Source organism: Urocampus carinirostris, chromosome 1 (assembly GCF_059441175.1).
Source record: "Urocampus carinirostris isolate Australia breed hairy pipefish chromosome 1, RoL_Ucar_1.0, whole genome shotgun sequence".
NCBI classification, from domain to species: Eukaryota; Metazoa; Chordata; class Actinopteri; order Syngnathiformes; family Syngnathidae; genus Urocampus; species Urocampus carinirostris.
In genome coordinates, this window is record NC_142349.1 from 36,365,810 (window position 1) to 36,390,887 (window position 25,078).

Sequence of the window (25,078 nt, forward strand, 5' to 3'; positions counted from 1 at the left end):
GAGAAGGGGCCTCGCAAGTGATAATCCCCCTTCCAGAATGACCAGGGTGGAATAGATTAAGCATTGAGTTACAGTACACAAACATAGTAAACATCAATAAAAGAGAACACTAGGTAACATGTTGAAATTTGTCCGGAAATTGCATGACAGCAACGACGCCTCAAGCCTGTAAACTAGTCCAAAAAGTCCATAACAGCAACAACGCAGCTTCCCATCTCTGCCGGCTGGTCAATGCAGGAGTTGACATGCTTCAGGTCCAGACTCTGGTCCGCTGACCCATCTCAAAGTGTCCTTCACCAGCCGGGCAGTCGGAAAAAGACAGGACAATACAAAATATGAGGTGGGCATCAATCATAAGCTTTTGAATAGAAGTGTGTCTTGATTCTAGATTTAAAAACTTCCTCTTATCTCCGGAGGCAGAGATATTTCCACAGCACCGGGGTGCGGATGGAGAACACCTCTCGAGCCTGCAGACTTCTTGGCTCTCGGAGTCACAAATAGACCGGCATTTTCAGAGTGTAGGGTCCGTGCAAGAACTTAGGGGGAAATCAAATCTGAGAGATAAGAGGGCAGCTCTTGGGAAATATGCTGTCACTCAGTCTGCTTGTGGTGGCGCCAATGTTTCTTTGACGCTTTCCTTATGCAGTACCAACAGTCCGAGGCCCGGGTGCCTAGGATCTATGGCGCTGGATTTTGTTCTCTTGACTCGGGTCACGTATATGGATTCCAAGTGAGGGACCAGGTGGCCCACCATGCCACATGCAGTCTTAATGCAGGTGTTTCCTCCATTGTGCCATGAAGCTACCATACCACACGGTCACAGTGAGGCAGAGGATGCTCTCAATTATTACCCTGTAGAACAGTGGTAATGAAGTTTCTTTTCTCCAACTCGGGTGATGCAAATTTTCAGCTTGTGATTTGGGAGCTTGATAATGATCCAGGTGATTGGAATCACCTGTAATGAAGCATAGACGTTTCAAAAACATGCAGGACATGTGGCTCTCAAGAATCGGTTTGGCCACCCCTGCTGTAGAAGTTGAGAAGCATCTGAGGGGAAAGTATCCTGAGGAAGAAGATCTTTGGCTGAGCCCTCTTCACCAAACATGATATGTAATGGACGGCAAGTGATTCTGAACCCAAATGTTGAACATATTATAACTATGATTAAAACGTGTAAAAAGGACATATAAACATCTCATACCAAAACAGATCACTACAGTATATAACTGATGCTAGTGCTTTTATTTTTCCACAGTCCACAGAAGAATAATACATTTTTCAAACATATATCTCATATAAGATTCAATAACTCCTTCCGTCTCTGAGAAAGCACTCACACTTAATGATAAAAGTGAACACAAGTCCAGCATATCAACTGGTAGTCAAAGACAAATACGCAGATCATTATTAAAATACTTTTTTTTAAAAGTCTTTGTATTCTATTCCATCTGTAATCGCTTTCCACCTTTCTGTCCTTAAAGATGGCAGGTACGTAATCTCATTCAAATGGTCTGAGCAACATGCGAGCCCTCGGTCCTTAGCTTCTACACGTTGGTCTCCAGACCGTTCATGTCAATGGAACAGTGGTCCTTGTCTCTGTGGCCCCTCTTGTGATGGGAGGAGTGGGCGTGTTTCTTCTTCTCGAGGGGCCGAATACCCTCCTCCAGTTGAATGAGACGGGCCACGTCCGGCGAGAGGTGGTCGTGCTTGCTGCATGGCGGAGGCGGCTGGTAGCAGCCGTTCTTCTGGTTCTGGTAACTCATCATCTGCTGGATGCTGATCATGGGTTTGGTCTCGCAGATCAGTGGCACCTGGTGTAACACGAATGATATACAGGTAATCCCGAATCATTGAACATGCCTAATGTGAGGAAATAGTACATATTTTTTTCATCCAATCTATACATATCCCTTCCGTTTATTCCAAATATTATCCGAGATAATGCATTTTGAATACAGCATGTTTCGTCTTTGTCATCCTGAGCTGTGACATCATTGGAGGAACACCAACATCCTGTACGTCAGTCAAAAAGGTAACGAGTGTTTTAAACAAAGTTTAGGTAGTGTTTGTGAAGAATACCAAGGCATTGGGATCCAGTAATGTTGGACAAAGGTAGAGCAGTCAAAAAGAACACACGGGTACCCGAGGCAAACCAGGAGGGATCAATGAAATGCGGCCGAAGCTTCAGCGGTAAAACACGAGGCTGGCTGACCAAAAAATATGCCAAGAGCAGGCAGGCTAACCAGGAACCAACTAAGAAAAGCGGCGACGGCCATAGTAACGAACGTGAAGTCAGCAGGGAGTAAACCGAGAGACACGGTAAACCCGAGCTAACACTAGGCTACCCTGCAAAACTACACACGGTGGGCAGCCAACGAGTTCAAACCAAAAGCAAAGAAATCATGGAAGCCCTCGCAAGCCCTCACTTTAACGGGGAGCTTGGAGGACAAAATTATGCCAACGACAACGCACGCAGTGAAATACAAAAACAAATATCTAAAATCGCCTACCTCTGAGCAGTACTGCTGTTCGCTACAATCGGTGTCTTTTTCGTAGGTAGCCTTACATGTTGTGCAAATAGGATTCATCTTTTTGAAAGTCTTCAATGACTTCACAGAACTAGATGGGTCAACTTTGAGAACGAATTTCTCAAGTTCCCAGGCACATGGCAACATATTTTGTGGGGAGGAACACTACACTTTGTGTGCCTAAAATTCTGTTTAGAAAAAGCTTTAAGAAACTGATACAAAACAAGAAAAATCATTGACAGCCATCTCACCTGCTCGCCTTCTTTTATAAAATCTTTCCTGCAAATGTGAGCCATGATACCCGTGGCCAGGGCATCGCCCATAACGTTGACCATGGTCCTAAATCGATCCCTGCAGGAGAAAAGCAGCAATCATTTAGTTTGTTGTTGGGGAGGTGAAATATTTTCCTCTTCCCGGTGTGATGTAAGAAAATCACTAGAGTATAGGTGGGCAAACTACGGTCAAAGTACAATGACAATAAATAGAACTGTTAAGAAGAGTTAAGAAAGTACTACTAATAAAAACTAAAATACTCCAAAAAGACAATCGGGCACCCAAAACCGTAGAAATCATAAATTTCCATTTATTAAATGAAACATTACGGAAAAGTAGTTTGTTTGGATTTCTAAGATTTCTCTAAATGGAAAGTGTGTAAGGGTGGCACAGTGGAAGAGTGGTTAGCGCGTTTGCGGCACAGTTCTAAGTTCATGCGATCAAATCCAGCTACCAGCCTTCCTGTGCAGAGTTTGCATGTTCTCCCCATGCTTGCATAGGTTTCCTCCGAGCACTCCCGTTTCCTCCAACATTCCAAAAACATGAATGTCAGGTTAATTGACCGAATCCAAATTGTCCCTGGGTGTGAATGAGCGAGTGAGTTGTGTGTCTCTGTGTGCCCTGCGACTGGCAGGCAACCAGTTCAGGGTGTCCCCTGCCCACTGCCTGAAGACAGCTGGGATGGGCTCCGGCACCCCCGCGACCCTACTGAGGATAAGCGGTGCAGACAGTGGATGAATGGTTGGAAAGTGTGAATTATTTGACCACTTCATGCCACTGTACAACCAAAAACGAGTGTTAAAAAGCACAAGAAAGAATACAATCCAAACAGACTCAAAGTGACCAGGCCAGACCACTTTACTTCTCATTTTCTTACCCAGCCATTTTGATATTTTTGTGTACCTATAACAACAAGATGGAGGACAACTCTGCTAGCTCTCTTTGGGTGGGACTCATGTTATGTAAAATAAGTTCAACCTACGTGTATGTGATAGTGTTTTTGCTTCATATTCAAATAATATTGATTTTTTTTATTTATAAACGTTCTTTTTTACCAATGGGGAGATGCCAAAAAATACACGATTTCCTTTTAGAGATATCTTTCATTCTATTGATACCCGTGACTCAAATAGCCCCCCCTGCTTTATACAAACCAAAAACCAGCAAATAAAAACATTTGAAAATATTGCTAATGGAAAATTACATTACTTACAAGGCCCAATCAACTGCAATGATGAGACTGATGTCATCGGTTGGCAAACCTACGGAGGTCAACACGATCACCATGGTAACCAGTCCAGCTTGTGGGATTCCTGCTGCACCAATACTGGCTGCCGTTGCAGTGATGCTAGAAAAAGAAGAAGCATCTTGAACTGATGTGCTACTGGCTTAGTGTGTCTGTACATTAACATGCTGTGCACTTAAAAGCAATTCCTTGTATATCAATGTTAAAGTGACAGTGTGTAATATTTGACCATTTGATGTCTCTGTATGGTGCTGTGCAACCGAAAAGAAGTGCTAAAGTGCACAAGGAAAAATACAGACTACAGAGACTCAAAGTCTTCAAAACACATTTTTCTCCTCACTTTTTTTGCCTAGCCTTTGGTGATAAAAGGATAAAAAGGAGAATAAAAGAGAGGAAATAATGGATAAAAGACACATAAATATGAAACATTAAAAGAAAAAGGAACGATAACAAAGGAGGAAAGGGGATAACTTAAAAAATTGAAAGGATAACAATTTTAAAAGAAGGGGAGAAAGAAAAGAGAAAACCAGATGAACAAAGGGAAAAAATAATAGAAAGAAAGAGAAGTCAAATGAAAAATAAAAGAAAAATAAGAGAAATAATACTTACAACAAGCAAAAAACATCTTACAGTGGAACATCTTTGGGACGTTCCAAAATGTTTCCATTCAAAAAAAAAAATTAAAATGATGTGCAAAAGAAAGAAGAAAAAAGAAGGTAGCATTGTCAGCAAGACAGCGGCTAATCATGTCAGCTTCCTTTACAGTGTGTCACAAAAGTGAGTACACCCGTCACATTTCTGCAGAGTTTAATGTTTAATTGAACAACTCTGAATAGACATCGCTTTGACACAATTAAAGGTAAAATGTGTAAAGCTTATGTAGCAGTGTACATTTATTTGTTGCCCTCAAAAACTCAAAGTATAGCCATTAGTCGCTAAATCCCTGGTAGCAACAGTGGGTACACCCTCAGGTAAAAGTTCTTAAAGTTCAATATTTTGTTTGGCCATTATGCTTTTGCAGAACCACATTAATCTTCCTAGCCATGGATTTCACCAGAGCCTCACAAATTGCCACTGGAATGCTCTTCTACTCCTCCGTAACAACATGACTGAAATGGTGGATATTCAAGATCTTGCGCTTCTCCACATTTTTCTTGAGGATGCCCCAAATGTGTTCTATTGGGTTTAGATCTAGAGACCAGCTTGGCCAGTCCATCCCCTTTACCATTAGTCCCTTTAGTAAAGCCTTGGTACACTTAGAATTGTATTTGGGGTCATTGTAAGGTGTGAACATTCCCTGCTCCAGTATTTCACGGTACATTCTTGATTTTGTGTTCTCTTGCATGAAGTATAACTCCCCAACTCCAGTTGTCCTCATGCAGACCCAACAGCATGCTTGACTTTGGGAACAACACAAACATCTTTGTACTCCTCACTTGGTGCCACCATCTGAGCCAAAAAAACCATTGGTCTTATCCAGTAAGCCAAGGTGTTTTTTGACAGACTTATTTTCATTGTGTCAAAGTGATGTTTTATTCAGTGATGTTCTATTAAACATTAGAATGAAATCCCTGCAGGAATCTGAAGGGTTCACTCACTTTTGTGACATACTGTGGGTGAGGATCTTCTCATGTCATATAAATGCTTTTTTCTCAACTGCCAAGAATTTAAAAAGATGCATGTTTACATGATAGTTCCTATAGTTTGGTTGGTTGGATCATTTAACCAGTAGGGTCATAGGTGGTATCTTAGTATCTTGTTCACGAGTGAGGGTAGGATGGAACGAGAGATCGACAGACGGGTCGGTGCAGCATCTGCCGTCATTTGAACCCTCTACCGGTCCGTCGTGGTGAAGAGGGAGATGAGCAGAAAGGCAAAGCTCTGGATCTACCGGCCGATCGATGTTCCTACCCTCACCTATGGTCATGAACTGTGGGTTATGACCGAAAGAACACGATCCCTGAAATGAGTTTCCTCCGCAGGGGTGTCTGGGCTCCTCTTAGAGATAAGGTGAGAAGCTCAGTCATCCGGGAGGGACTCTGTGTAAAGCCACTGCTCCTCTGCATTGAGAGGAGTAAGCTGAGGTGGCTCAGGCATCTGATAGGGATGGCTCACTGGCAGGAGGCCCCAGAGCGACCCAGGACACACCGGAGAGACTGTGTCTCCAGGCAGGCCTGGGAACGCCTCGGGATCAGGTCGGATGAGCTGGAAGAAGTGGTTGGGGATAGGGACGTCTGGGCTTCCCTGTTAAAGCTGCTGCCCGCGCGTCCTGACCGCGGAAGACGATGGATGGATGGATGGATGGATAGTCGTAAGGGATCCATTTTCTGTGGTGTGTCTTGGCCAAGTACAGCCTGGTAACACCCATGTTTCCACCCAGTCTCAAACCTGGGACCTTTTGCGAGTTAGGTGAATGTGCTGACCACCGCACTACGGAAACACAATACTGCAGTTCATATATGTTTGCTTATTATTTAACCCTTATGCTGTGTTAGGATCTCCAGTGACCTGTATCAAGGTTAAAAAAATGTAATAACTGATTCGTCTCAGAGGCCATAAAATCAAATTCCATTAGGAATATATGGTTATAGATGCATATAATGTTTGTTGGGAAGTAGTATTAACTAAATTGAGAAAAAAAATCTTTCTCAGGACTGATTTACACCCTGGATAAAAATTGACCCGCTATCAACGGTTAGTGGCGTTAAATGCCAAAACCATATGCAATCACATAATTCAGTGAGCAAATAGATCCTGAACGTCGTTGAAAGGGACCACAATTCTTTGCGACGGATGACGTTTGGTGGTCAGCCGCCAAACAGCACGGGACCATGGCCACAATTTATTATAATTCTGGCGTGACAAGAGGGATGAGTCATACAGGTCACGCGGGTTTTACTGCCAGGGGATTACGAGAGAAAACGGGAGCAAAATTCTGCCTAATGTTATTACATGAGGATATGCCATTAAATCAGTGGGACGTCACTGCCCCCCTCCCCACGTCACCTTCCCCTTCCCTTGAACCTCACCACCCTTGTGTACTCTTTTACCTGTTGCAAAGGTAGGGAGCGTTTCCCGGCAGTGCTGAGTTACATTTTGACGCAGAAGCTTGTGTGGCTCCTAGACTCATTTGGCAGAAATCAGATCAGAATAAGAAGCTCAAATCAGGCATAATCTGTGTGACGTTTACATACAGTGTATGTGTAGCGAGTAAATCCCGTAATATTTTTAATCATTTCGAAAAGTCGATATGTGATGTGATTAATGCTAATGCCGCGTCGGAAAACAGCGCAAGTATGCTCAAACACTTTGGCCAAATAAGGAGTAAAATGGCAGCCCTCTTTCGATTAGTCCCGTTTCATGTCTCATGCAAAGTGGTCTGTGCTTTTTTCAAGTGCTGTAAGTATGTGTCCTTCCAATCCCTCTCCAGTTTTCATTGATCGTCCGTTGATAGAAAAATAACATTTCCAAGAAAATGTCCTTGTTCTGTAAATGCACTGCAAAAGCCCAGGTGATCCATCCATTATCTGCACTGCTTATCCTCAGTAGGGTCGTGGGGGTGCTGGACCCCATCCCAGCTATCTTCGGGCAGTGGGCAGGGCACATCCTGAACGGATTGCCAGCCAGTCGCAGGGCACACAGAGACAGACAACTCACTTGCTCATTCACACCTAGGGACAATTTGGATCGGCCTCACCTAGAACGAACTGAAATAAAAACCACGCGGAAGGCTAGGGCATACAATTGAGAAGAAACATTGTGCAGTTTGGTCACTTTGAGTCCCTGTTGTTTTTATTTTTGTGATTTTTAGCCCTCGTTTTTGGTTGCGCGACAGAATACAGCGACATCTAGTGGTTAATTTTTTCATTTTAAGGCAGGGGCCTCAAAATTATCATCCCGAGGACCGCAATTGCGTTTGAAACCCTTGGTGTTGAGATTATGTAAATAGCTGCAGTGAGATCTAGGAGAATGAGAATACTGATTAAGTGTGAACTGCAATGGAGTCATTGGTGATCTTAATGAGTGCTTCTTTCTGTGAGGTGGAGGAATCCGGACTGGAAACGTGCGAAAAGATTGTTGGAAGTAAGATGAGAATTGCAGGTGCAAGGCAGCAGGTTTTTGTTTCATAATTTTAGCACAAAATGGCAGATTTTTAAAAGGGGCTTATGTTACTGAGGTTATCCGGATGTAAGCCCTTTTTGTTATAAGGGGTTATGTTCACGGTTCACAAATCCTTTAACCCTATGGGTCGTCGGGGCACCAATGAGGACGCAACTCTGGAAAGCCTTCTCCACTGTTGACGGTCCCTGGCCTGTTCCTGGGTCCTGGTAAAGTTGGCACCAGTCCATTCCTTAATGTTCCTTGCCCAATTATTTTGGGGGTTTTTCTCTCCTCCTGCCCCCTTGGACTGCACCTGATGTCCTGATGATCGTGTGACGTGACCATATCACTGAATTTTCTGTCTGTGCACAGTTGACAACAGTTCTTCATAGGGTACAATGTGCCATCTGATGGTATTGCACACCGATTCATCAGTCACATAGGCTTAGTAGATGATGCCTAGAAGTTTCCTGTAGCATCCCATCTCAAAGGCCTGGATTTTCTTTTCCAGTTTTGTCGTAAGAGTCCATGTCTCGCAAGCGTAGAAGAAGATGGAAATAACTAGCGCTTGCATGAGTCTGATCTTTGATTTCACTGCGATGTTCTTGTCCCCCCAGGTTGGTTTAAGTCCGGCAAGTGCGGCTGTGGTTTGAGCTATCCTGGCCATGATTTGTGGTTCTGTAACCTCTTTTATATGACTGCTCCACGATAATTAAATTTGTTCTCTCACCAAATAGTTCTAGCTCTCTGTGTAGATTGTGGTGTTTGGGGTGTTACTTTGGGGATTCTTTGTCATTACTTTTGTTTTTCTTGTGCTGATTTCCATCCCAGACTGGCCTAAAGCTTTGTCCAGGCAATTGACCAGATCTCTGAGTTCCTGTTTGTCTCCTGACAATCGGGCAATATCATGAGCAAAGGGGGTTATAGTGATGTTTTGTCCCCCAATATTGACTGTACCTTCATGTTGCTCCAGAGCTTTAGACAAGATCATCTCCAGGAGGGTGTAGAAAAAGGTTGGAGAGAGAACGCAGCCTTATCTCACGCCAACTGTGGTTCAAAGCCACTCTCCAATGGTACCATTGATAAATACCACACTGTTGACATGGGCAGTTGCTCAGTGTTTTCCGGCACCAAGTTGTTGTAGCTAGCTAGTTCAAGAAGCCGGTGTCCTCTTTCATTGGTTTGTAGGTTAGAGCTTGTTCCACATGTTTTCTTCCAGGCTCTATGAGCATTAACACCAATTTTTGCACCCCAAATTGCCTTGCTTTGTCTATGATGTCTTGAACCTGGGCATACAAGTCCACAGTTTCATCACTGGGTTCTAAGGTTGGTGCACAGGCCTGGATGACTATGATGTTTAACGGCGAGACACTGAGGCATATTGTGATGAGCCTACTTGAGATTGGGCAGAGGCCTTGATGTTTTTGTGCACCAAGAGTCCCTCTCCATACATGTGCTTGTTAGCCTCTCCACTATACTATAAAACACGACCCTTATCAGTTGTCATTTCTGCAAAGTTTTTCCATCTGGTCTCACATAGACCCAAAAGGTTACCAGAGTATCTTTCCATCTCATAGATGAGTTTCTTCAACTTTCCTTGTTGGTTCAAGGTGCGGCAGCTCCATGTGGCAATCTAGGCGTCATCCTACCAGTCACACACTTATCAACTTCGACCTGGTAGTTAGCAGAAGGCGTGGTCCTTTTTGGCCCGGGTGACGACAGAGCCGGTATCAAGAGTGAGTGGTTGATGTCCATATTGTAGTGTGTCTTGGGCAAGTACAGATTCGCAGTGCCCATCACTCCTCAGACTATTTTTGGGGGGTAGATTACCAGTGCAGGAGAAGTTTCCTGATTTGACTATGTGAACATCAAACAAACAAAAAAACACAAACCAACACCGCACAAACTTTCTCCATATTTACAATCTGAGTTGTACACAAACCGCTTGACAAACGTACATAACGTATGCGCAAATATTTTTCAATGTAGAGGTTTCACTTATACACTGATTCTTAACTGGTCTGACTTTAGGACCCAGCGTTTCGCCCTAGAGCCACGACCCAAATTCAAAAACAGTTCCACTTCTCAAATGTAACCAATGAAATTATTGTGCAGTTTAAAGCAGAAATAGTAAAGTATATTCACCTTTAAAAAAACAAAAACAAAATAACCTGCAAAACGAAAACAACTTCAAGTACCGTATATACTCATAAAGCCTATGTGGCATATAAGCGACAGCCTAAATCTGCTTTAAAATAGCCGCATATAAAAATGAATTCAAAATGCTAAAAAAGAAAATACCTAAAGATCGCTAATCATTTAATCATATAGTTAATAACAATTAATATACTGGTAAAACCATTTAATGTACCTTCTAAAAGCACTTCAATGGCAGACACTTGTACACCATTTTCCTTTTTCAGAATCGTTTCCTTCTTTGACTTGATCAATGATGTTAATGTTTTCCACTTTTCGTTCGCATTATCATTTACTTTCTTGAGACCCATTACAATGGGCAGAAATACTAAATAAAACCCACAGTACCAGAATACAATGAGATGTATTCTTTTAGGGTCCGATACTCCTCCTACCACCAGAGGCTCCCAAACAGGGTTCGAACTGGGCACAGGTGTGTGATATTTGGACACACCTGTGCCCAGTTCAACAAGCCAAGATCGAGCAATAAGAACTGTTTATCAAGTATCAATCCTGAAAATAATGCCCTTACAAGTCCAGAGCAGAAATCACAAGGAAAACATCACTGTGGCCATACGTGGGCTAGAAAAAGAGAAATCCAGTGCAGGCACACTAGTATTAAAAAAGTAACAGCAAAGAACTTTCCCCCTACCTAATGGTGATGATTTGCCCAAAGTCGAGTTCGTAGTTATTCACTTGGGCTATGAAAATAGCGGCCACGGCCTCGTATAGGGCAGTCCCGTCCATGTTGATCGTGGCCCCCACAGGCAGCACAAAGCGAATGATGCGTCGGTCGATGTGGTTGTTCTCTAGGAGGCACTTGAAGGTGATAGGCAGCGTGGCGGAACTGGATACAGACAACAACAAAATGTGCACATCTGTCATCACAGAGACCAGTTTTAAATAACTGTTGGCATTCTGATTAATGTCATTTAAGTGTTTGACTAATGCCTTCCAAAGGATTTACTTTTCTCTGTGATTGTCACTCCCCTGCAGTGTCAGGTTTGATTTCTTCTTCCCCTCTCATTTTCCCTTACCTTATTCCATCAGTCACTTCCTTGCCCTTATTTCCAACCCACACCTAGTGTGACCTCACCTCTCTCTTTACTATTTAAACACTGTCTTTTCTCGGCTCGGGGCTAGTTCGTTGCCTTTTTGGTCATGTCCCACACCGTTTTGTCACAGCCTTGTTGTTTTTCAGTAGTGAAAATGAAGCCCCATATAGCAGTGAAGCCTTCAGGGATCTGTAGCGCCTATTGCAGGGCAATAGGTCAAAGAGGTGTTGGCTGGCGTGCGAAATGTCTTTTATAATGTTGATGGCTCTGCGACGGTATCGCAAGCGGGCAATGTCCTCTAGACTGAGTAGAGAGCAACCGATGATCTTCTGGGCAGTGTTGATTACTCTCTGTATGTTTTTATGTCTGCTGTTTTGATCCCAGCATACCATATGCACATATTTTGCTGTGTGTCACCAGTAGCCTAGCAGAATATGGGGAGGGGGCGTGGCTTTTACAGGAACAACAAAATCAATGGGGCAAACATGTGCAAAAATTTATGTTCTAAGCGAGCTGAATTTTGGTCTTGTTGTTTGTAAAATGATGTTTGCCATACACCATGCCTGGAGAAAAAAAATGTTTTGGCTGTACCCAGAAATTAAGAAGAAAATATTTGAGTGTGTTTTTTTTAAAAAAAGGCAAAATGGACTTGGAGTGTCTCGGCTGTATTAGTCTGCAAGCTTCTTAACTTTCACAAGGCAAGAAATATGAAGGGTTCCTCGCCTCCACAGATTGCTTTATTTTCTTCTATAGATTTTATTATATGGGATCTGTATTTTAAAGTAGTTTTAGTTGGTCGGCTTCAATGCGAGTATGTACGGTTATTTGTAGTAAGGTTCAAGGTAACCTGCCAATTTTGGTTGTCAGTAATTTGGAGGACAAGAGTAATTAATTTTAAATGAAATAATTAGTTACTGTAGCTAATTACTGTTTTTCAGTATCACACCCTACAGTCTATCAACACTGTCTATTTATGAGTAAGGAAGAAGAAAAAAATCCAACCATTTTGAGCCATCCCCAAGGACGGCCATTTTGATTCAGACTGTTGTGCATCATGTTGTCGACAGAAAATGATGTCACAATTACTACCAACCAATCACGGCTTGTCTTCATAAAATCACTTCACCATCAATGACGTTATCCCCCTTCGACAACCAGGAGCATCTCTTAGATGGCTAAAAGCAGGTGGATTTTGCCACTTTAAAATCAATCCTAACGTCGCGTTCAGAATAGTGGGAATGCATGGGTCATTTTTAACGATAATAAAAATGTACGGTGTAGTGCAGAGTTGGGAACGTAAGGACCGCGAGCCAGGTGTCTAGTACATCAGGCTCTCAGATAAAATTCACTATAGTAACGCATTTAGGCTGGGACTGAAACAGCGTGTTTCAACCACTATCAGCAGTTTGTGAAACACAAATTCAAGGGTGTAATGTGAATCACTAGAGCAGAAAATGATTCCCTCCCTCCAGAAAATGGGCCATAAGGCAATGTTCCAGCCTGACAATGACCCCAAATACACCTCTAAGATGACCAAGACTTTTCTAAAGGGGCTAAGGCCAAAGGGGATGGACTAAAAAATGGCATGTATTGCAAAAAAAAATCATCACCACTTTTTGACATTGCAAAAAATATTTGGTGTGGCTCTTTAAAGAAATTATCAAAATATTTCGCTATTATGGCTCTTTGGGTCAAAAGGTTCCTGAACGTTGGTGTATAGGATTGAGGTCTGGACTTAGTCTTAGCCAACACCTTCATATTGTTAGTCTCAAACCATTTCTGTGTTCTCGTTTGCCCGCGTCCTGCGTCCTAGACGAATTATTTTTGCTGGGGACGCATAGTGTCAAATCAACTTTTTTGACACGAAATTGTCACTATCATTTTTTAACAAAGATTTACTGCACTCCAAACTTTTCGTGAGGCAGATCCGCCATTGTTGTTTTGGTCTCGCGGTTCGAGTTTTCGTCTGCACACCGATCTCCAGTTCGAGTTGTGTCGTGAAAGTCCGTTTCTTTTTAGAGAACCCGCTTTTTCGGCTCAACTCATTAAAGAGAGACGGCTCTCAAACGGCTCACTTGCTTTGATGCATTATATTACGAATCCTTATTGTTGTATAAAGAAGTTAAGAAAAAATGGAAGTATAAAAGGAGAAAATGAAAAAGACAGGTCTGTGGTGATCCTTTTTAATCAGTATATTACCAACAATAATTTAATGCAGAAAATGAATTAATAATTTGAATAAGAAAATGTATTATTCTACTTAATTCTTTTTGCATGTATTTTTTCCTTCTACAGTGAACGTCCAAGCGACTTAATCTTTGAACTTTTTTTAAAATAAACCTCATTCATGGTGCAACCCAGTGTCTCACAACAAAACGTTCACTAACAATATATACGATATAAGGAAACACATGTACAATATAACATGTTAAACTACATAAATAAACATGTTTGAAAGAAAAAATATTTTTTTGTATTTTGTAAGGGAAAATACGACAGTTTGTAAGGGCATAGAGCACACTTAGTTTTGGGGACCAATAGATCTCTGTTGGGACCCATAGATTTTTGAGCATGCGAGTCCCCGGGACCCATCACTTTTCAGAGGTAAAATGAGCACTGCCATTCTATTGTAGATTTTGCTTTAGGTTTAGGGTCGTCATCTTGTTTGAAAGTGAATCTGCGCACAATTCTCAGGTCTCTTGTAGACTCCAACTGTTTTTTTTTTGCCAGAATTGCCCTGTTTTTAGCTCCATCCATCTTTCCATAGACTCTAACAATATTCCCATTACCTGCTGAAGAAAAGCAACCCCAGAACATGATGCTGCCACCACCATGTTTGACAATGGGGGTGGAATTTTCAGGGTGATGTGTAGTTTCGTTGTCACAATATGTTAACCCATTTTGTAACAATGACAATAAAGGTATATTCTATTCTATTCTATTCTAGTATTACTTTTATGCCAAATGTAACACTTTGCATACAGCCCAAAATGTTCGATTTTGATCTAATCTGACCAGAGCACCTTGTTCCACAAACTTTTTGGGGCTTCTTGCAAACACCAAACACCTTTTTACTATATTTTCACAGATGGGCTTTCTTCTTGCCACTCTTCCACAAAGGGCAGATTTATGCTGAATACATCTAGTATTTTTGCAACACCTACTTTTAATTGTTCTTGAAACAGTTTAGTCCGACACAGTCTTTGTTTTTCAATCTTTCTCTCCTTCTGTCTTTCTCTATTTCTGTCTTTCTTTCTTTCTCTCTTTCTCCCTTTTATGCACCCTCTCTCTCTCGCCTTTTCTGTCTTTCTCTCTCCCTTTGTCTCATTTATTTCTCCCATTCTTTCTCCATATTCACCCTGCATCAGAAGGAAAATAATCTTAGACCCTCAATGCAAGTTTAGGCTTGAAGCTTGACGTTCAAAAATGGCCTTAATGGGAACATACAATCATCAGGGATCAAACGATGAAAATCCACTTCATTAAGCAGTCAGGAAATTATATATAAGAACCTTACCTGGATGAAGTGGCCAAGGAAATGAGGAGGGCCTGCAGAATTCCTCTGATGTAAACAATAGGGCTTTTTTTGGTGATGAAGAAATACATGGCAGGAAGGATGAAAAGGCCATGCAGTACCAAGCCCATGACAACTGTTATGGCATAAAATCCCAGTTTCTTCCCCATAGCTGACGGATCGTCCATCTCCAAGATTTTGCCAGCAACCAGAAAAACAATGCCAAATGGGAAATACCTAAAAAGAATTGGTTACAAAAAAAAAGGTCAAGGCGTGTGTTCTGACCAACACTGCAAAGACTTAAACACAAAAAATAGTAATTCAACAAAAATAATTGTCCTTCCAAATATTTCTTTTTTAGTCGGTCGAATATTTTACTCTTTTTAAAGGGACACTGTGATATTTGACCTTCGGATGTATTGTTTAATGCAAAGGAAAACGATGGCTAAAGAGCACAAGGAAGAATACAATCTACAAAGACACAAAGTGACTAAACTGCACGATTTTCTTCTCATTTTTGTTTTTTAGGATAACGTAGTAGCAAGATGGCACACAATCATGCCAACTCTGTCTAGGTGAGCTACATGTAATGTAAAATAAATAGAACATTCTTGACGTATCAGTATAAATTTTTAAAGCATATTTAGACTATACTTGATTTATTACCGCTTATTATTAAAGTCGCTCCAAAGGTCTCCGCTTCGAGACCGGATGGAAACATTTGTTGGCCTGGAGAGGGATGGGCGCCCCCAGGCTATACTTGCCCAACACACACCACAGGAGATAATGCCCCTACGGCCCCAGTGGTTAAAGGATCCAAACCAAACCATAAAATCAGTTCTATTTTCTTAATGATTAAAGGGTTTTATTTTTACCATTATGAGGCACCAAATAATACACAATATCCCTTTAAGAGTGTTAGGTATTTGATAAATATATTTACTTTAATTTTTATTTTAATAAATGTTTGTTGCTTTAATCTAAAACATGTTTGGTTAAAACTGAATGGCAAAATGTTTTTGGATTGAGAATAAGAGGTCACGAATTGACAAAATTAAACAAGTGCATGTACAGTGTAAAAAAATCAAGATTAAAGAAACTTTGTTGGCATGTTTTGTCGACGGATCAATCTAACTACTTTTTTTCCTTATGCTTTCAAAATTAATTTATTTTTTCCCTAAATATACAAAAAACATGGACAGAAAAAAACGTCAAGATGTCTAGACTGAGGAAGCACATAATACACTGAAGAGGTTTTTTTTAAAAGAAAAAAGGATAATAAAAGAAAACGAGTTTTATTCCCAAATATTATTTTGATCATTACGTATTATTTTTAACAGGTTCTTTGCTGAATTAGACTTGCAACGTTTAAAAACTGTTTAGACATTTTTTATGATCCAAGGGAGTTCTCAGAAAAGATAGTTCAAACAGAATCTGGAACAATTTTTCCTGAAAAGCCTTAACCACTTTCACCCTCAACTTCCATCTACAGCGTTCATGAGCACATATGTTCTGTACAACTGACACTGTGAATAAGCAGATAGTTATTATATATCAATAATGTAGTGATGTTTTTAAACATTTTTATATCCATTTGCACAAGTTTTTAATTTGTTTTACTTTCACTGAAAGGAGAAGCCCCTAAATCTGTTGTACTTGTATAATGACAATAAAGGCCAGTCATTCATTCGTTCATTCATTCATTCATTACCATATGACAATAGCGACGATCTTGAGAACTGCTTCGTTCAAACTCTGGCAAAAGTTGACCAAAGCGCTTCCATTGGGCCCCATTCGCCCCAGCATGATCCCTGGATGAATCACATAAAGTCCATTTCAAGTCCCGTTCAAAAATCGAACACTGGACTTGAACGCACAGTAGGTTTTACCCATAGTGGCGGAGAAAATGACAATGCCCAACACATTCATGCCTTCGCTCGTCCCCGCCGACGTTTTCATGATGACGTCAGGCGGCGGCGTGAGGTCCAGGGAGAAGTTCTGGACGTCGGTTCCGTTGTCATCCTGGATTCCGTAGATGTAGACCCTGCGGGTGGTGGTCTCATCCAGGAGCTGAGCCACTGTCGGTTTGGGGATGAATTCGGGTTCTCTACGGGTTCGATACTTGAAAAGAAAAATTTAGGAAATTGTTTGGCGTTTTGGGATTGTTCAAAATTAAATATCACTTCTTGTCGTTCAAGTGGGAAAATAAAAAAATGGATTCTGTTTTTAATACAGTTGCACTTCTAAACACGAGAATTTCGGAATACAAATAAAAAATCCAGTTGATGAGGAGTCCAGAAGGCTACCACGAAAGACAGTTTGAGACCGCTCAATGCTTTCAACTGCTTACCACCAGCACTAGCTTGTTTGGTTTGTGCATGCAAACTACTACAAGCAAAACAAAAATAAAAAAGTAAATCAGTTGGGAAAGGCAATTGAGGCTGTACCTCACCTGTCATCACTGGAATATTAAATTAAAAATATATTAAATGATTATTTTTATTCAATGTTCAGGTTTTTCTCAGTTCACTTCACACTTCTTACTTTACATGATCAATATTATCAAAACAATTAGTTTGTAATATGTTACTGCGCTGAGTGTCTGCAGTTGCGGAGTAAGGCACGCAATTCTCTTGCCTCACGGCAGAGGGCAACAGTGAGACCAATGATTCCGATTCGGTGCACATCTCAGCCCCAAAGAATTGAATTAGAGATAGTATTCGCAAGCTAACAGGAATGCAACCAGTCCAGTGAATTATTACTTGTTGCATGATTTCTTTTCATAATGGAGGATAACATTTCTATGTATGCCTTGATTCAATAGGAGCAGGACAAAGACGTCATTTAAAGGTCCAGGTAAAGATAATAAAAAAACATTTTTTGTGTGCCAGGAAAATCATGGAGGACATTGCCATAGTTAACAATATTATAAAGGACTTCTCCAACCCAACCACCACTCGTTGCCCAGTTGCTCTCTGGCAGGTGCTAAAGTCCCTTAAAACAAGAAGTAACAGACTCAGAGAAATTTTCCTTCCCAAGGCCATCGCCACCTTAATCAAAGCGTGCAAAGCTGTACAAAATACATATCTTGCTAGTTGAATTGAAAATGGGTTTGCTGCTAAGTGTTATTGCACCAGTTTAATTCTACTATTATGAAATAAATGGTACTTATAACCTGCCAAGCACTACCTTGCAAATATATTTGCCTATTTATTCTGACGTTCTTTGATCTCTTTTTTTTTTTCTTTTCAGTCTTTTTTATGTGTTTATCTTGTTTATGCTAAAGTGCTGTGTTCAATATCGTAGCAAATAATGTTAAGTATGTTGTTATCAATTACAATGAAGACACTCTATTCTATTCTATTCTATTCTATTCTATTCTATTCTATTCTATTCTATTCTATTCTATTCTATTCTATTCTATTCTACGGTTTAGGTATTGCTTTCTTGCTCTGTCAATCAAATGATGAATAAGATGCAGGTTGATTTATCTCTATATACATACCAAACTGCAAACGGTTGCTAAAATGGGAAGATTATGACTTACTTGTTGAAATGTGGCTTGAACCAAGTTCGCCGGAAACATGTTGCTGCAGAAGAAATGTTAAAAAAAAGAAGTATTAAAACCCTTGAAAAAAGGCAATGAAAAGATGCCATGATATTTTGATCCTCAAGGTGCAAGCATGTCTTTTGTTTGTTTATTTTTTTGTTTTTGTCCTGCACCACAGCAATGAAAGCTAAGCAAACATTAAATTGTGAGTTTTTTTCTGACTACCTTGACCTTTTTTGTGAATTATTCTTTTTCAAGGGAAGCTGCAGCTGCTAAGATGTGCTTTCATCTTCTAAAATATATATATATCCCGAAATTCAGATGTGTGCAGGGTTTCTTTTACAAAATTCAGCACGGATAACTTACCAGTAGGACCTTAGTGAATCTTAAGTAAAATTAAAGTAAAAGTAGCATTCGAATATCATTAAGAAATTGACTACAGTATCAAAAACACATTTTGGTTATTGAAATAATATGAAAATATATTTTACGTTTTCTTTTTATATGAGGGATAGAAAGAGCACAAAATAACCAAATACATAAATGCACCGTTAAATAGTTAAAGGGACAGTGTGTATTATTCAGCACCTCCTAGTTTAAAAAAAAAAAACCTAATTTGTTAAAAAATACATTTAAATAATGAACATGAATGTTTTTAAATATTTAAACATGTTTAAATTTTAAACATATAGACATTTGCATTACATTTACATAACATCAGCCTCATTGACAGGTACCTACAGTAACCTACAGGTACCCAACAATAAACAAAAACCTGACAAAAGGTTAGGCAAAAAAAAAAAAAAGAAAAATTGTGTTGTTTGGTCGCTTTAAATCTCAGTATCCCAGTTTTTGGTTGCAATACCCAATACAGCCAAATCTAGTGGTCAAATATCATACACTATTCTTTTAAATGAATGTGTCAACGGAAACAAAGGAGGTACTATAAAATTATCTATAATTATCTCTGAAATACATATATTTAACTACAGTATACTACGACTGAATAATAATAAACATTTCCACCTTCAGTAGTGCTAGGGCTGAATCAATCCAACCCTCAATACCTGTGTTATGGATATAAAACATGTACTGCTGCTAAAGCAGCGAGACATATAAAAAATGCATCAATAATAACGTCATTGCACTATTATTTAGAAATATAAACATATTTTGGGCAGCATGGCGGCCGGCGCAGTGGTTAACAAGTGTGCGGCACAGTTCTGTGGTCATGAGATCGAACCTCCTGTGGGGAGTTTGCATGTTCTCCCCGTGCTTGCGTGAGTTTCCTCCGGGCACTCCGGTTTCCTCCCACATTCCAAAAACATGCATGTTAGGTTAATTGGCTGGTCCAAATTGTCCCTAGGTGTGGATGAGCAAGCAAATTGTCTGTCTCTGTGTGACCTGCGATTGGCTGGCAACCAGTTCAGGGTGTCCCCTGCCCACTGCCCGAAGATAGCTGGGATGGGCCCCAGCACCCCATGCGACCCTGATGAGGATAAGCGGTGCAGATAAGCGATGGATGGATGGACAGATAACCATATTTTACTTGCTGGCAATTCTTTTTGTTTGTGTACAAAATGTAGTCTTCTTACTTTCTACTAAATGTCACTTACCCCGGCACACAGATTTTCTGTGCGTTCCAGTTCAATCAAGAAGTTCTTTTCTATCACTGTAGAGGCTAATGCTGAAAATCCAGTCCGTCCTGTTTTTTTTTTTCAATGCGTTTTTAATTAGTATACGGCTCAAAATGTCCGTTACACAGAAGCAGTGCATACAGAGATTTTATTCTACATGTTTAGTTTGTGGTACTTCCGTAGCCAATAATAGTTTGTGAAACCAGTAGCGTTTCCCAAGGCTGGCAAGCAGGTTCTGACTCTCCAACTCGGAATTTGATTGGCTAAACCAACAGGTTCATTCTGAAGTTATGCCTGCAAATCTCAAAATGCAGTACTACGAATAGAAGCATGTTATGGGGTACCAACTTTGTCCCCATTGTCCCTTTGTGTGTCTACAACATGAATACTACTACACAAATGCTGCAAAAATACTACAAACTTACTACAAAACTAAATATCAAATTCAGTGATTAAAACAGGGACCTTATATATTATTTTACTTTCATTCTGAAAATAAAAAACTATATACAAAATACTACAAAAATCCTACTCCAGTAATACTATAATACAAAAATACGGTAATATTATAAAAATACCAAACAAATCCTACAAAAATCCTACAAAAAGATAAAAAAAATACTACTATGGAAATTCTTCAAAAACACTTCTAAAGAAATGCTACAACAATTCCACTACAGTATTACTTTAATACAAAAACACTACTACAGAAATATTATGACAGGTATACTACAATAAAACTACTACGGAAATGTAACAAAAGAATTACTACATAAATACTACTACATACTAAAAGAATACTACAGATACACTACAAAAAAATTACTATGAAAATACTACAGAAATACTCCATGAATACTATTTTGGAAAAAATACAAAAATAAAGCTGCAGACATACTACAAATTACAAAAGATTACAGTCATACTATAGAAATACTACAGATATACCCCAAAAAATGTACAATGGAAATAATGAAAATATACTAATATGGAAAAACTACAAAAATACCACTGCAGAAATACTGCAAAACATTAAATAATAGTAGTACACTAATACTACTAGAAAACTAAAGAAATTCTACAAAAATCTAATTTCAGAAATACTACAAAAATCCGATTGAAGCAACACAACAAATATACTTGGAAAATACAGCAACAGTAATACTTCAAAACAAACAGGCTTCGAACAGGCGCCTCATATATTATGTTGTTTTATTTTCTAGTGTTTCAAAAATAATTTGATGAAACGAATCTATTAAAAAAAACAAATATGAATAAATATAACTTTTCTGAATTTACATTTATTAATTAATGAAAAAAATAGATAAGGTTCCAAGATCAGCTTATCGGCCACATTTTTCAACCCAATGTAGTTGGGTAATAGTGTCCCACCCCTGGGTTAACGGCTTACATATGAAAGCACACATCTGGAAGCAGAACAACGAGGGGAGGCAATGAAATGAACCTGACAGACAATATGGAATTATTTAATAAGTATTAATGGACAAAATGTCATCAACATCACATGATTCAGATATTTTTGAGGCCGGTATAGAAAGCCTTGATTCTTATTCTAGGAATGCATATCAAACTGGAAGCTCTTTTCGCTAATTAGTTATTAAAAACCAGCCCTCATCATAAAAAAGGTTGGAGATCCTCTCCTGGACGATGGAAAACAAGCTAATGTAGTACGTATTCCCCAGATGTGCTTAAGCGTCTTCCTATTTTTAAAAGCTCGCTCAACACACACACTGACATGCTCAGTGGGTCGAAGGCAGGCACTCTGGGAGGAGCCATTTGTGAATGTACTAGTGGAGCAAGGCTGCATAATAGGTGAAGGCTGCAAAGAAGCTTTGCCCGATAAATCCAAAGCACAGCTGTGGCCCTCCACAACACGCACACACAAACACACAAAGAGGCTGCAAACGTCATCAGTGTCATATAATCAGTCTAAAGTTGAATTGCAAAGACTTGGTCCATTCATTCATCCCAAAGCAATTTATTTCTACTGCAAATTGATTCCGACAACAGAGAGAAAAACATAAGTATTTTCATCCTAAATGAAATAGTAGCCAATTCTTTACTTGTTTTGCTCTGAAACCAGAAACAACTGATATTGAAGTATAACAAGCAGACAACGTGGCTGGGGCCCGTTGACCTACTGTCACACTGACACAGTGGCAGACTGGCCTGAACAACAGTCACCTCAAAGACACTCTGCTGGCCCTGAGCAGCCCTAATTAGCTTAGCACGACAACCCGCTTTTCTCAACGATTGCTCAAGCACTCGCGTGACTTTACGCCAAATAAGATCAGATGCAGTCTACCGCACAAAATATTGTCGACCGTATCTGAAATCGATTTCTGATGAATGCGTTTCAACAAATCAGTCTTCAAGGGAATGCTATGGAGAAGGGCAGTGACAATAAACAATTAGGAAATCCATTCATCGACTTCTAAACCCACATCTTTTAGATCAGTGGTCGGCAACCCTTTCTGTACCACGGACCGGTTTAATGTATGACATCATTCTCGCAACCTGGCCCGCTAGTAATGTTTTTACCTTAACTTCGTGTGAATATGGCATTACTGACAATACAAAAAAATGATGAATTAAAACATTTTTCTGTTCGACAGTGACCTTACAGTTTACAGATTTCTCATGCAATAATAGCCGGACCAACATGCAGTAGATTTAGATTTAGATTTAATTTATTGGTCCCCTTAGGAAAGTTCATTTCCACCGACTGTACCGGGGGAAAACAGACATTACATTACGCACACATAAAAAAATGCGGAATGACCAACATACATGACAGTGGGACAAAGGTAATGGCAGAGGGGATCGGGCCTTTCCCTAGGCGGGCCCTCCTAAATCTCTTGTTTCTATGTATTGGTTGTATTCTGTGCCCTGCGAATGGCTGGCAACCAGTTCAGGGAGTCTCCTGCCTACTCCCTGAGGACAGCTAGGATGGGCTCCAGCACCCTCACAACTCTTCTGAGGATTAGCGGTGCAGATAATGGATGGATGGATGGATGGTTGTATTCTGCGCCCTGGCAGTAGCAGGATGAAGTATTGATTGGGGTAGTCACTACACTGTAGTGGGTGAGTAATATCCTAGACTATTGTGGACCAGTTTCAGTTCTTTGTACAATGTTGTATGACGCGGCTCCTAATGGAACATTTTTGGAATATTGTGATGATGAGATAAAATCCAATGCTTTTTCCTATGTCATCAATGTCGCTCTTATGCCGCGTTCTGGGTTGATTCCCTTTGCATCTAAGGTTGAGCAAAAGTGGTATTAGCGGACTGATCAACTATTGCTCAAACACGGTAGTTTACCACTGTAAAACCTCACAAACTTGACATTTTTCAGGTATAAATATTAATGTATTCACAATTATATACAGTATGAGCAAAAGCAAGGGCAATTTATGTTCTTTCTGTATAGCTCGGTACCAATCAACCTACATCCTCCGGTAGTCAATTCAAGTGCAGTCTAGATCATTTGAATAACCCCTAATTCCAAGAAGCCTCAGCTGTACAGGCTATAGCAGAGATCGGGAGCCTATGGCTCACGAGCCATATATGGCTTTTTTCATGAATACATATGGCTCAGAGATAAAACATTAGAATTGATCATGGCTCTACGCCGTCCCAAAGTCAAGTGATTACAGCTCAAAGCTGATGTGGCGGTTCAGTCCAGTATATATAGGGCAGATACTTGACTACAGTTTACAGTCGGGGTGTCACACCAACATACTCTGTTTTGACAGTACGTCGCTTTAAAACCCTTGAAACGGAAGCTCTTTAACTTAAAAATGTTCCCTGTTAAAATACTTTATGATAAAAACCCACAGTTCAAACTGTAAATAAATAAATATGCCAGCAAACACCTCAGAGTAATTTATTTGTGTGAGCAGTAGAGTTGGACGGATCTCTGAACACAGCTTAAGGCACTCCCGTCTTTCTCTCTCACTCAGTGCAGTCTGCGACAAAAGTAATTCTTATTGTTTTAAGAATTTTGGGACAATTTTACAAAAGAACTTTACTTGCACCTTGTTTGAAACCATTATTAAGGAGAAAAATGATGGTCAAAATGAGCCTCAACACTCTTAAGTAACTGATGGAGGAAACAAATTTTGAGCGGTACATTTATATTATTGTGGGACACATTACTATTATGCTTTAATCTTGAAACATGTCAGTGCCCCTATCTATCCAAAGTCTATAATTTCGCTAATTGTAACGTCTTTATCATTTCAGTCATTTACAACTTCATCGGTTGTTTAGTTGTAATTATGTCACTTCAGTTGTGTTTTATTTTGTTCATCACCCTCATTTTTGAATAGAATACCACATACGCCAACCTTTTGACATTAAATAACCGTAGATTTTATCGCACACTGTATGTTTACGCGCAAATCAAAATCCGACTACAAAATGTTAAAAGAAAAAACGTCAACATGTGCTTGTTTAAAACTGGAATTGACAAACCCAAACAGAAATGTAATGCGAACGTAGGAACGGTTTATTCACACACAAAGACGTAGTGTTGAGTCAAGATTTTTTGTTCTTTTAATCTGAAAAGGGGTAAATGTATTTAAATCTGTTATTCTTTTTTAAGAGAAGAAAAGTGGAAGATTATTGTATACAGCAGCCACGTTGGTACGCATGGAAAACAACATTTTAAATGTGGGGTGTAAACAAGCAGATTCCTGACAGGGAGGAAGAGATCACCACAAGCAAACTCCAACTTTTATCCCTGTTCACAAAATAAAATTTATTCCACCTGGCAAAAGTTGAGCGGCTTACTTGCTCTATTCAATTGAATTAAATATTGAATTTTTAACTTTGTAGCAAATGCTCAATAGATTTCCAATCATCTTATGGAATACTCTTTTTGTATAAGACTGCACTTGGGAATCTCTACAGCCATCATTCAGTAGCCCAGGATATTCTGCAATAAAATGCTAA

The 25,078-nt window shown here is 39.9% G+C and overlaps 1 protein-coding gene across 1 annotated transcript in view; it reads right to left on the reverse strand.

Annotated features, from left to right (window-relative positions):
- Nucleotides 1–1,221: 1,221 nt before the first annotated feature.
- Nucleotides 1,222–25,078, reverse strand: part of slc1a7a (solute carrier family 1 member 7a) — a 43,352-nt gene continuing 19,495 nt past the window's right edge. The window contains exons 4-11 of the mRNA XM_088337218.1: nt 18,461–18,503; nt 16,803–17,034; nt 16,625–16,724; nt 14,917–15,150; nt 10,997–11,191; nt 4,015–4,149; nt 2,780–2,879; nt 1,222–1,811 (exon numbers count right to left, since the gene is read on the reverse strand). Coding sequence (XP_088193344.1) covers nt 1,545–1,811; nt 2,780–2,879; nt 4,015–4,149; nt 10,997–11,191; nt 14,917–15,150; nt 16,625–16,724; nt 16,803–17,034; nt 18,461–18,503 — 1,306 coding nt within the window. The 3' untranslated portion in view covers nt 1,222–1,544. The remainder of the gene's footprint in view (nt 1,812–2,779; nt 2,880–4,014; nt 4,150–10,996; nt 11,192–14,916; nt 15,151–16,624; nt 16,725–16,802; nt 17,035–18,460; nt 18,504–25,078) is intronic.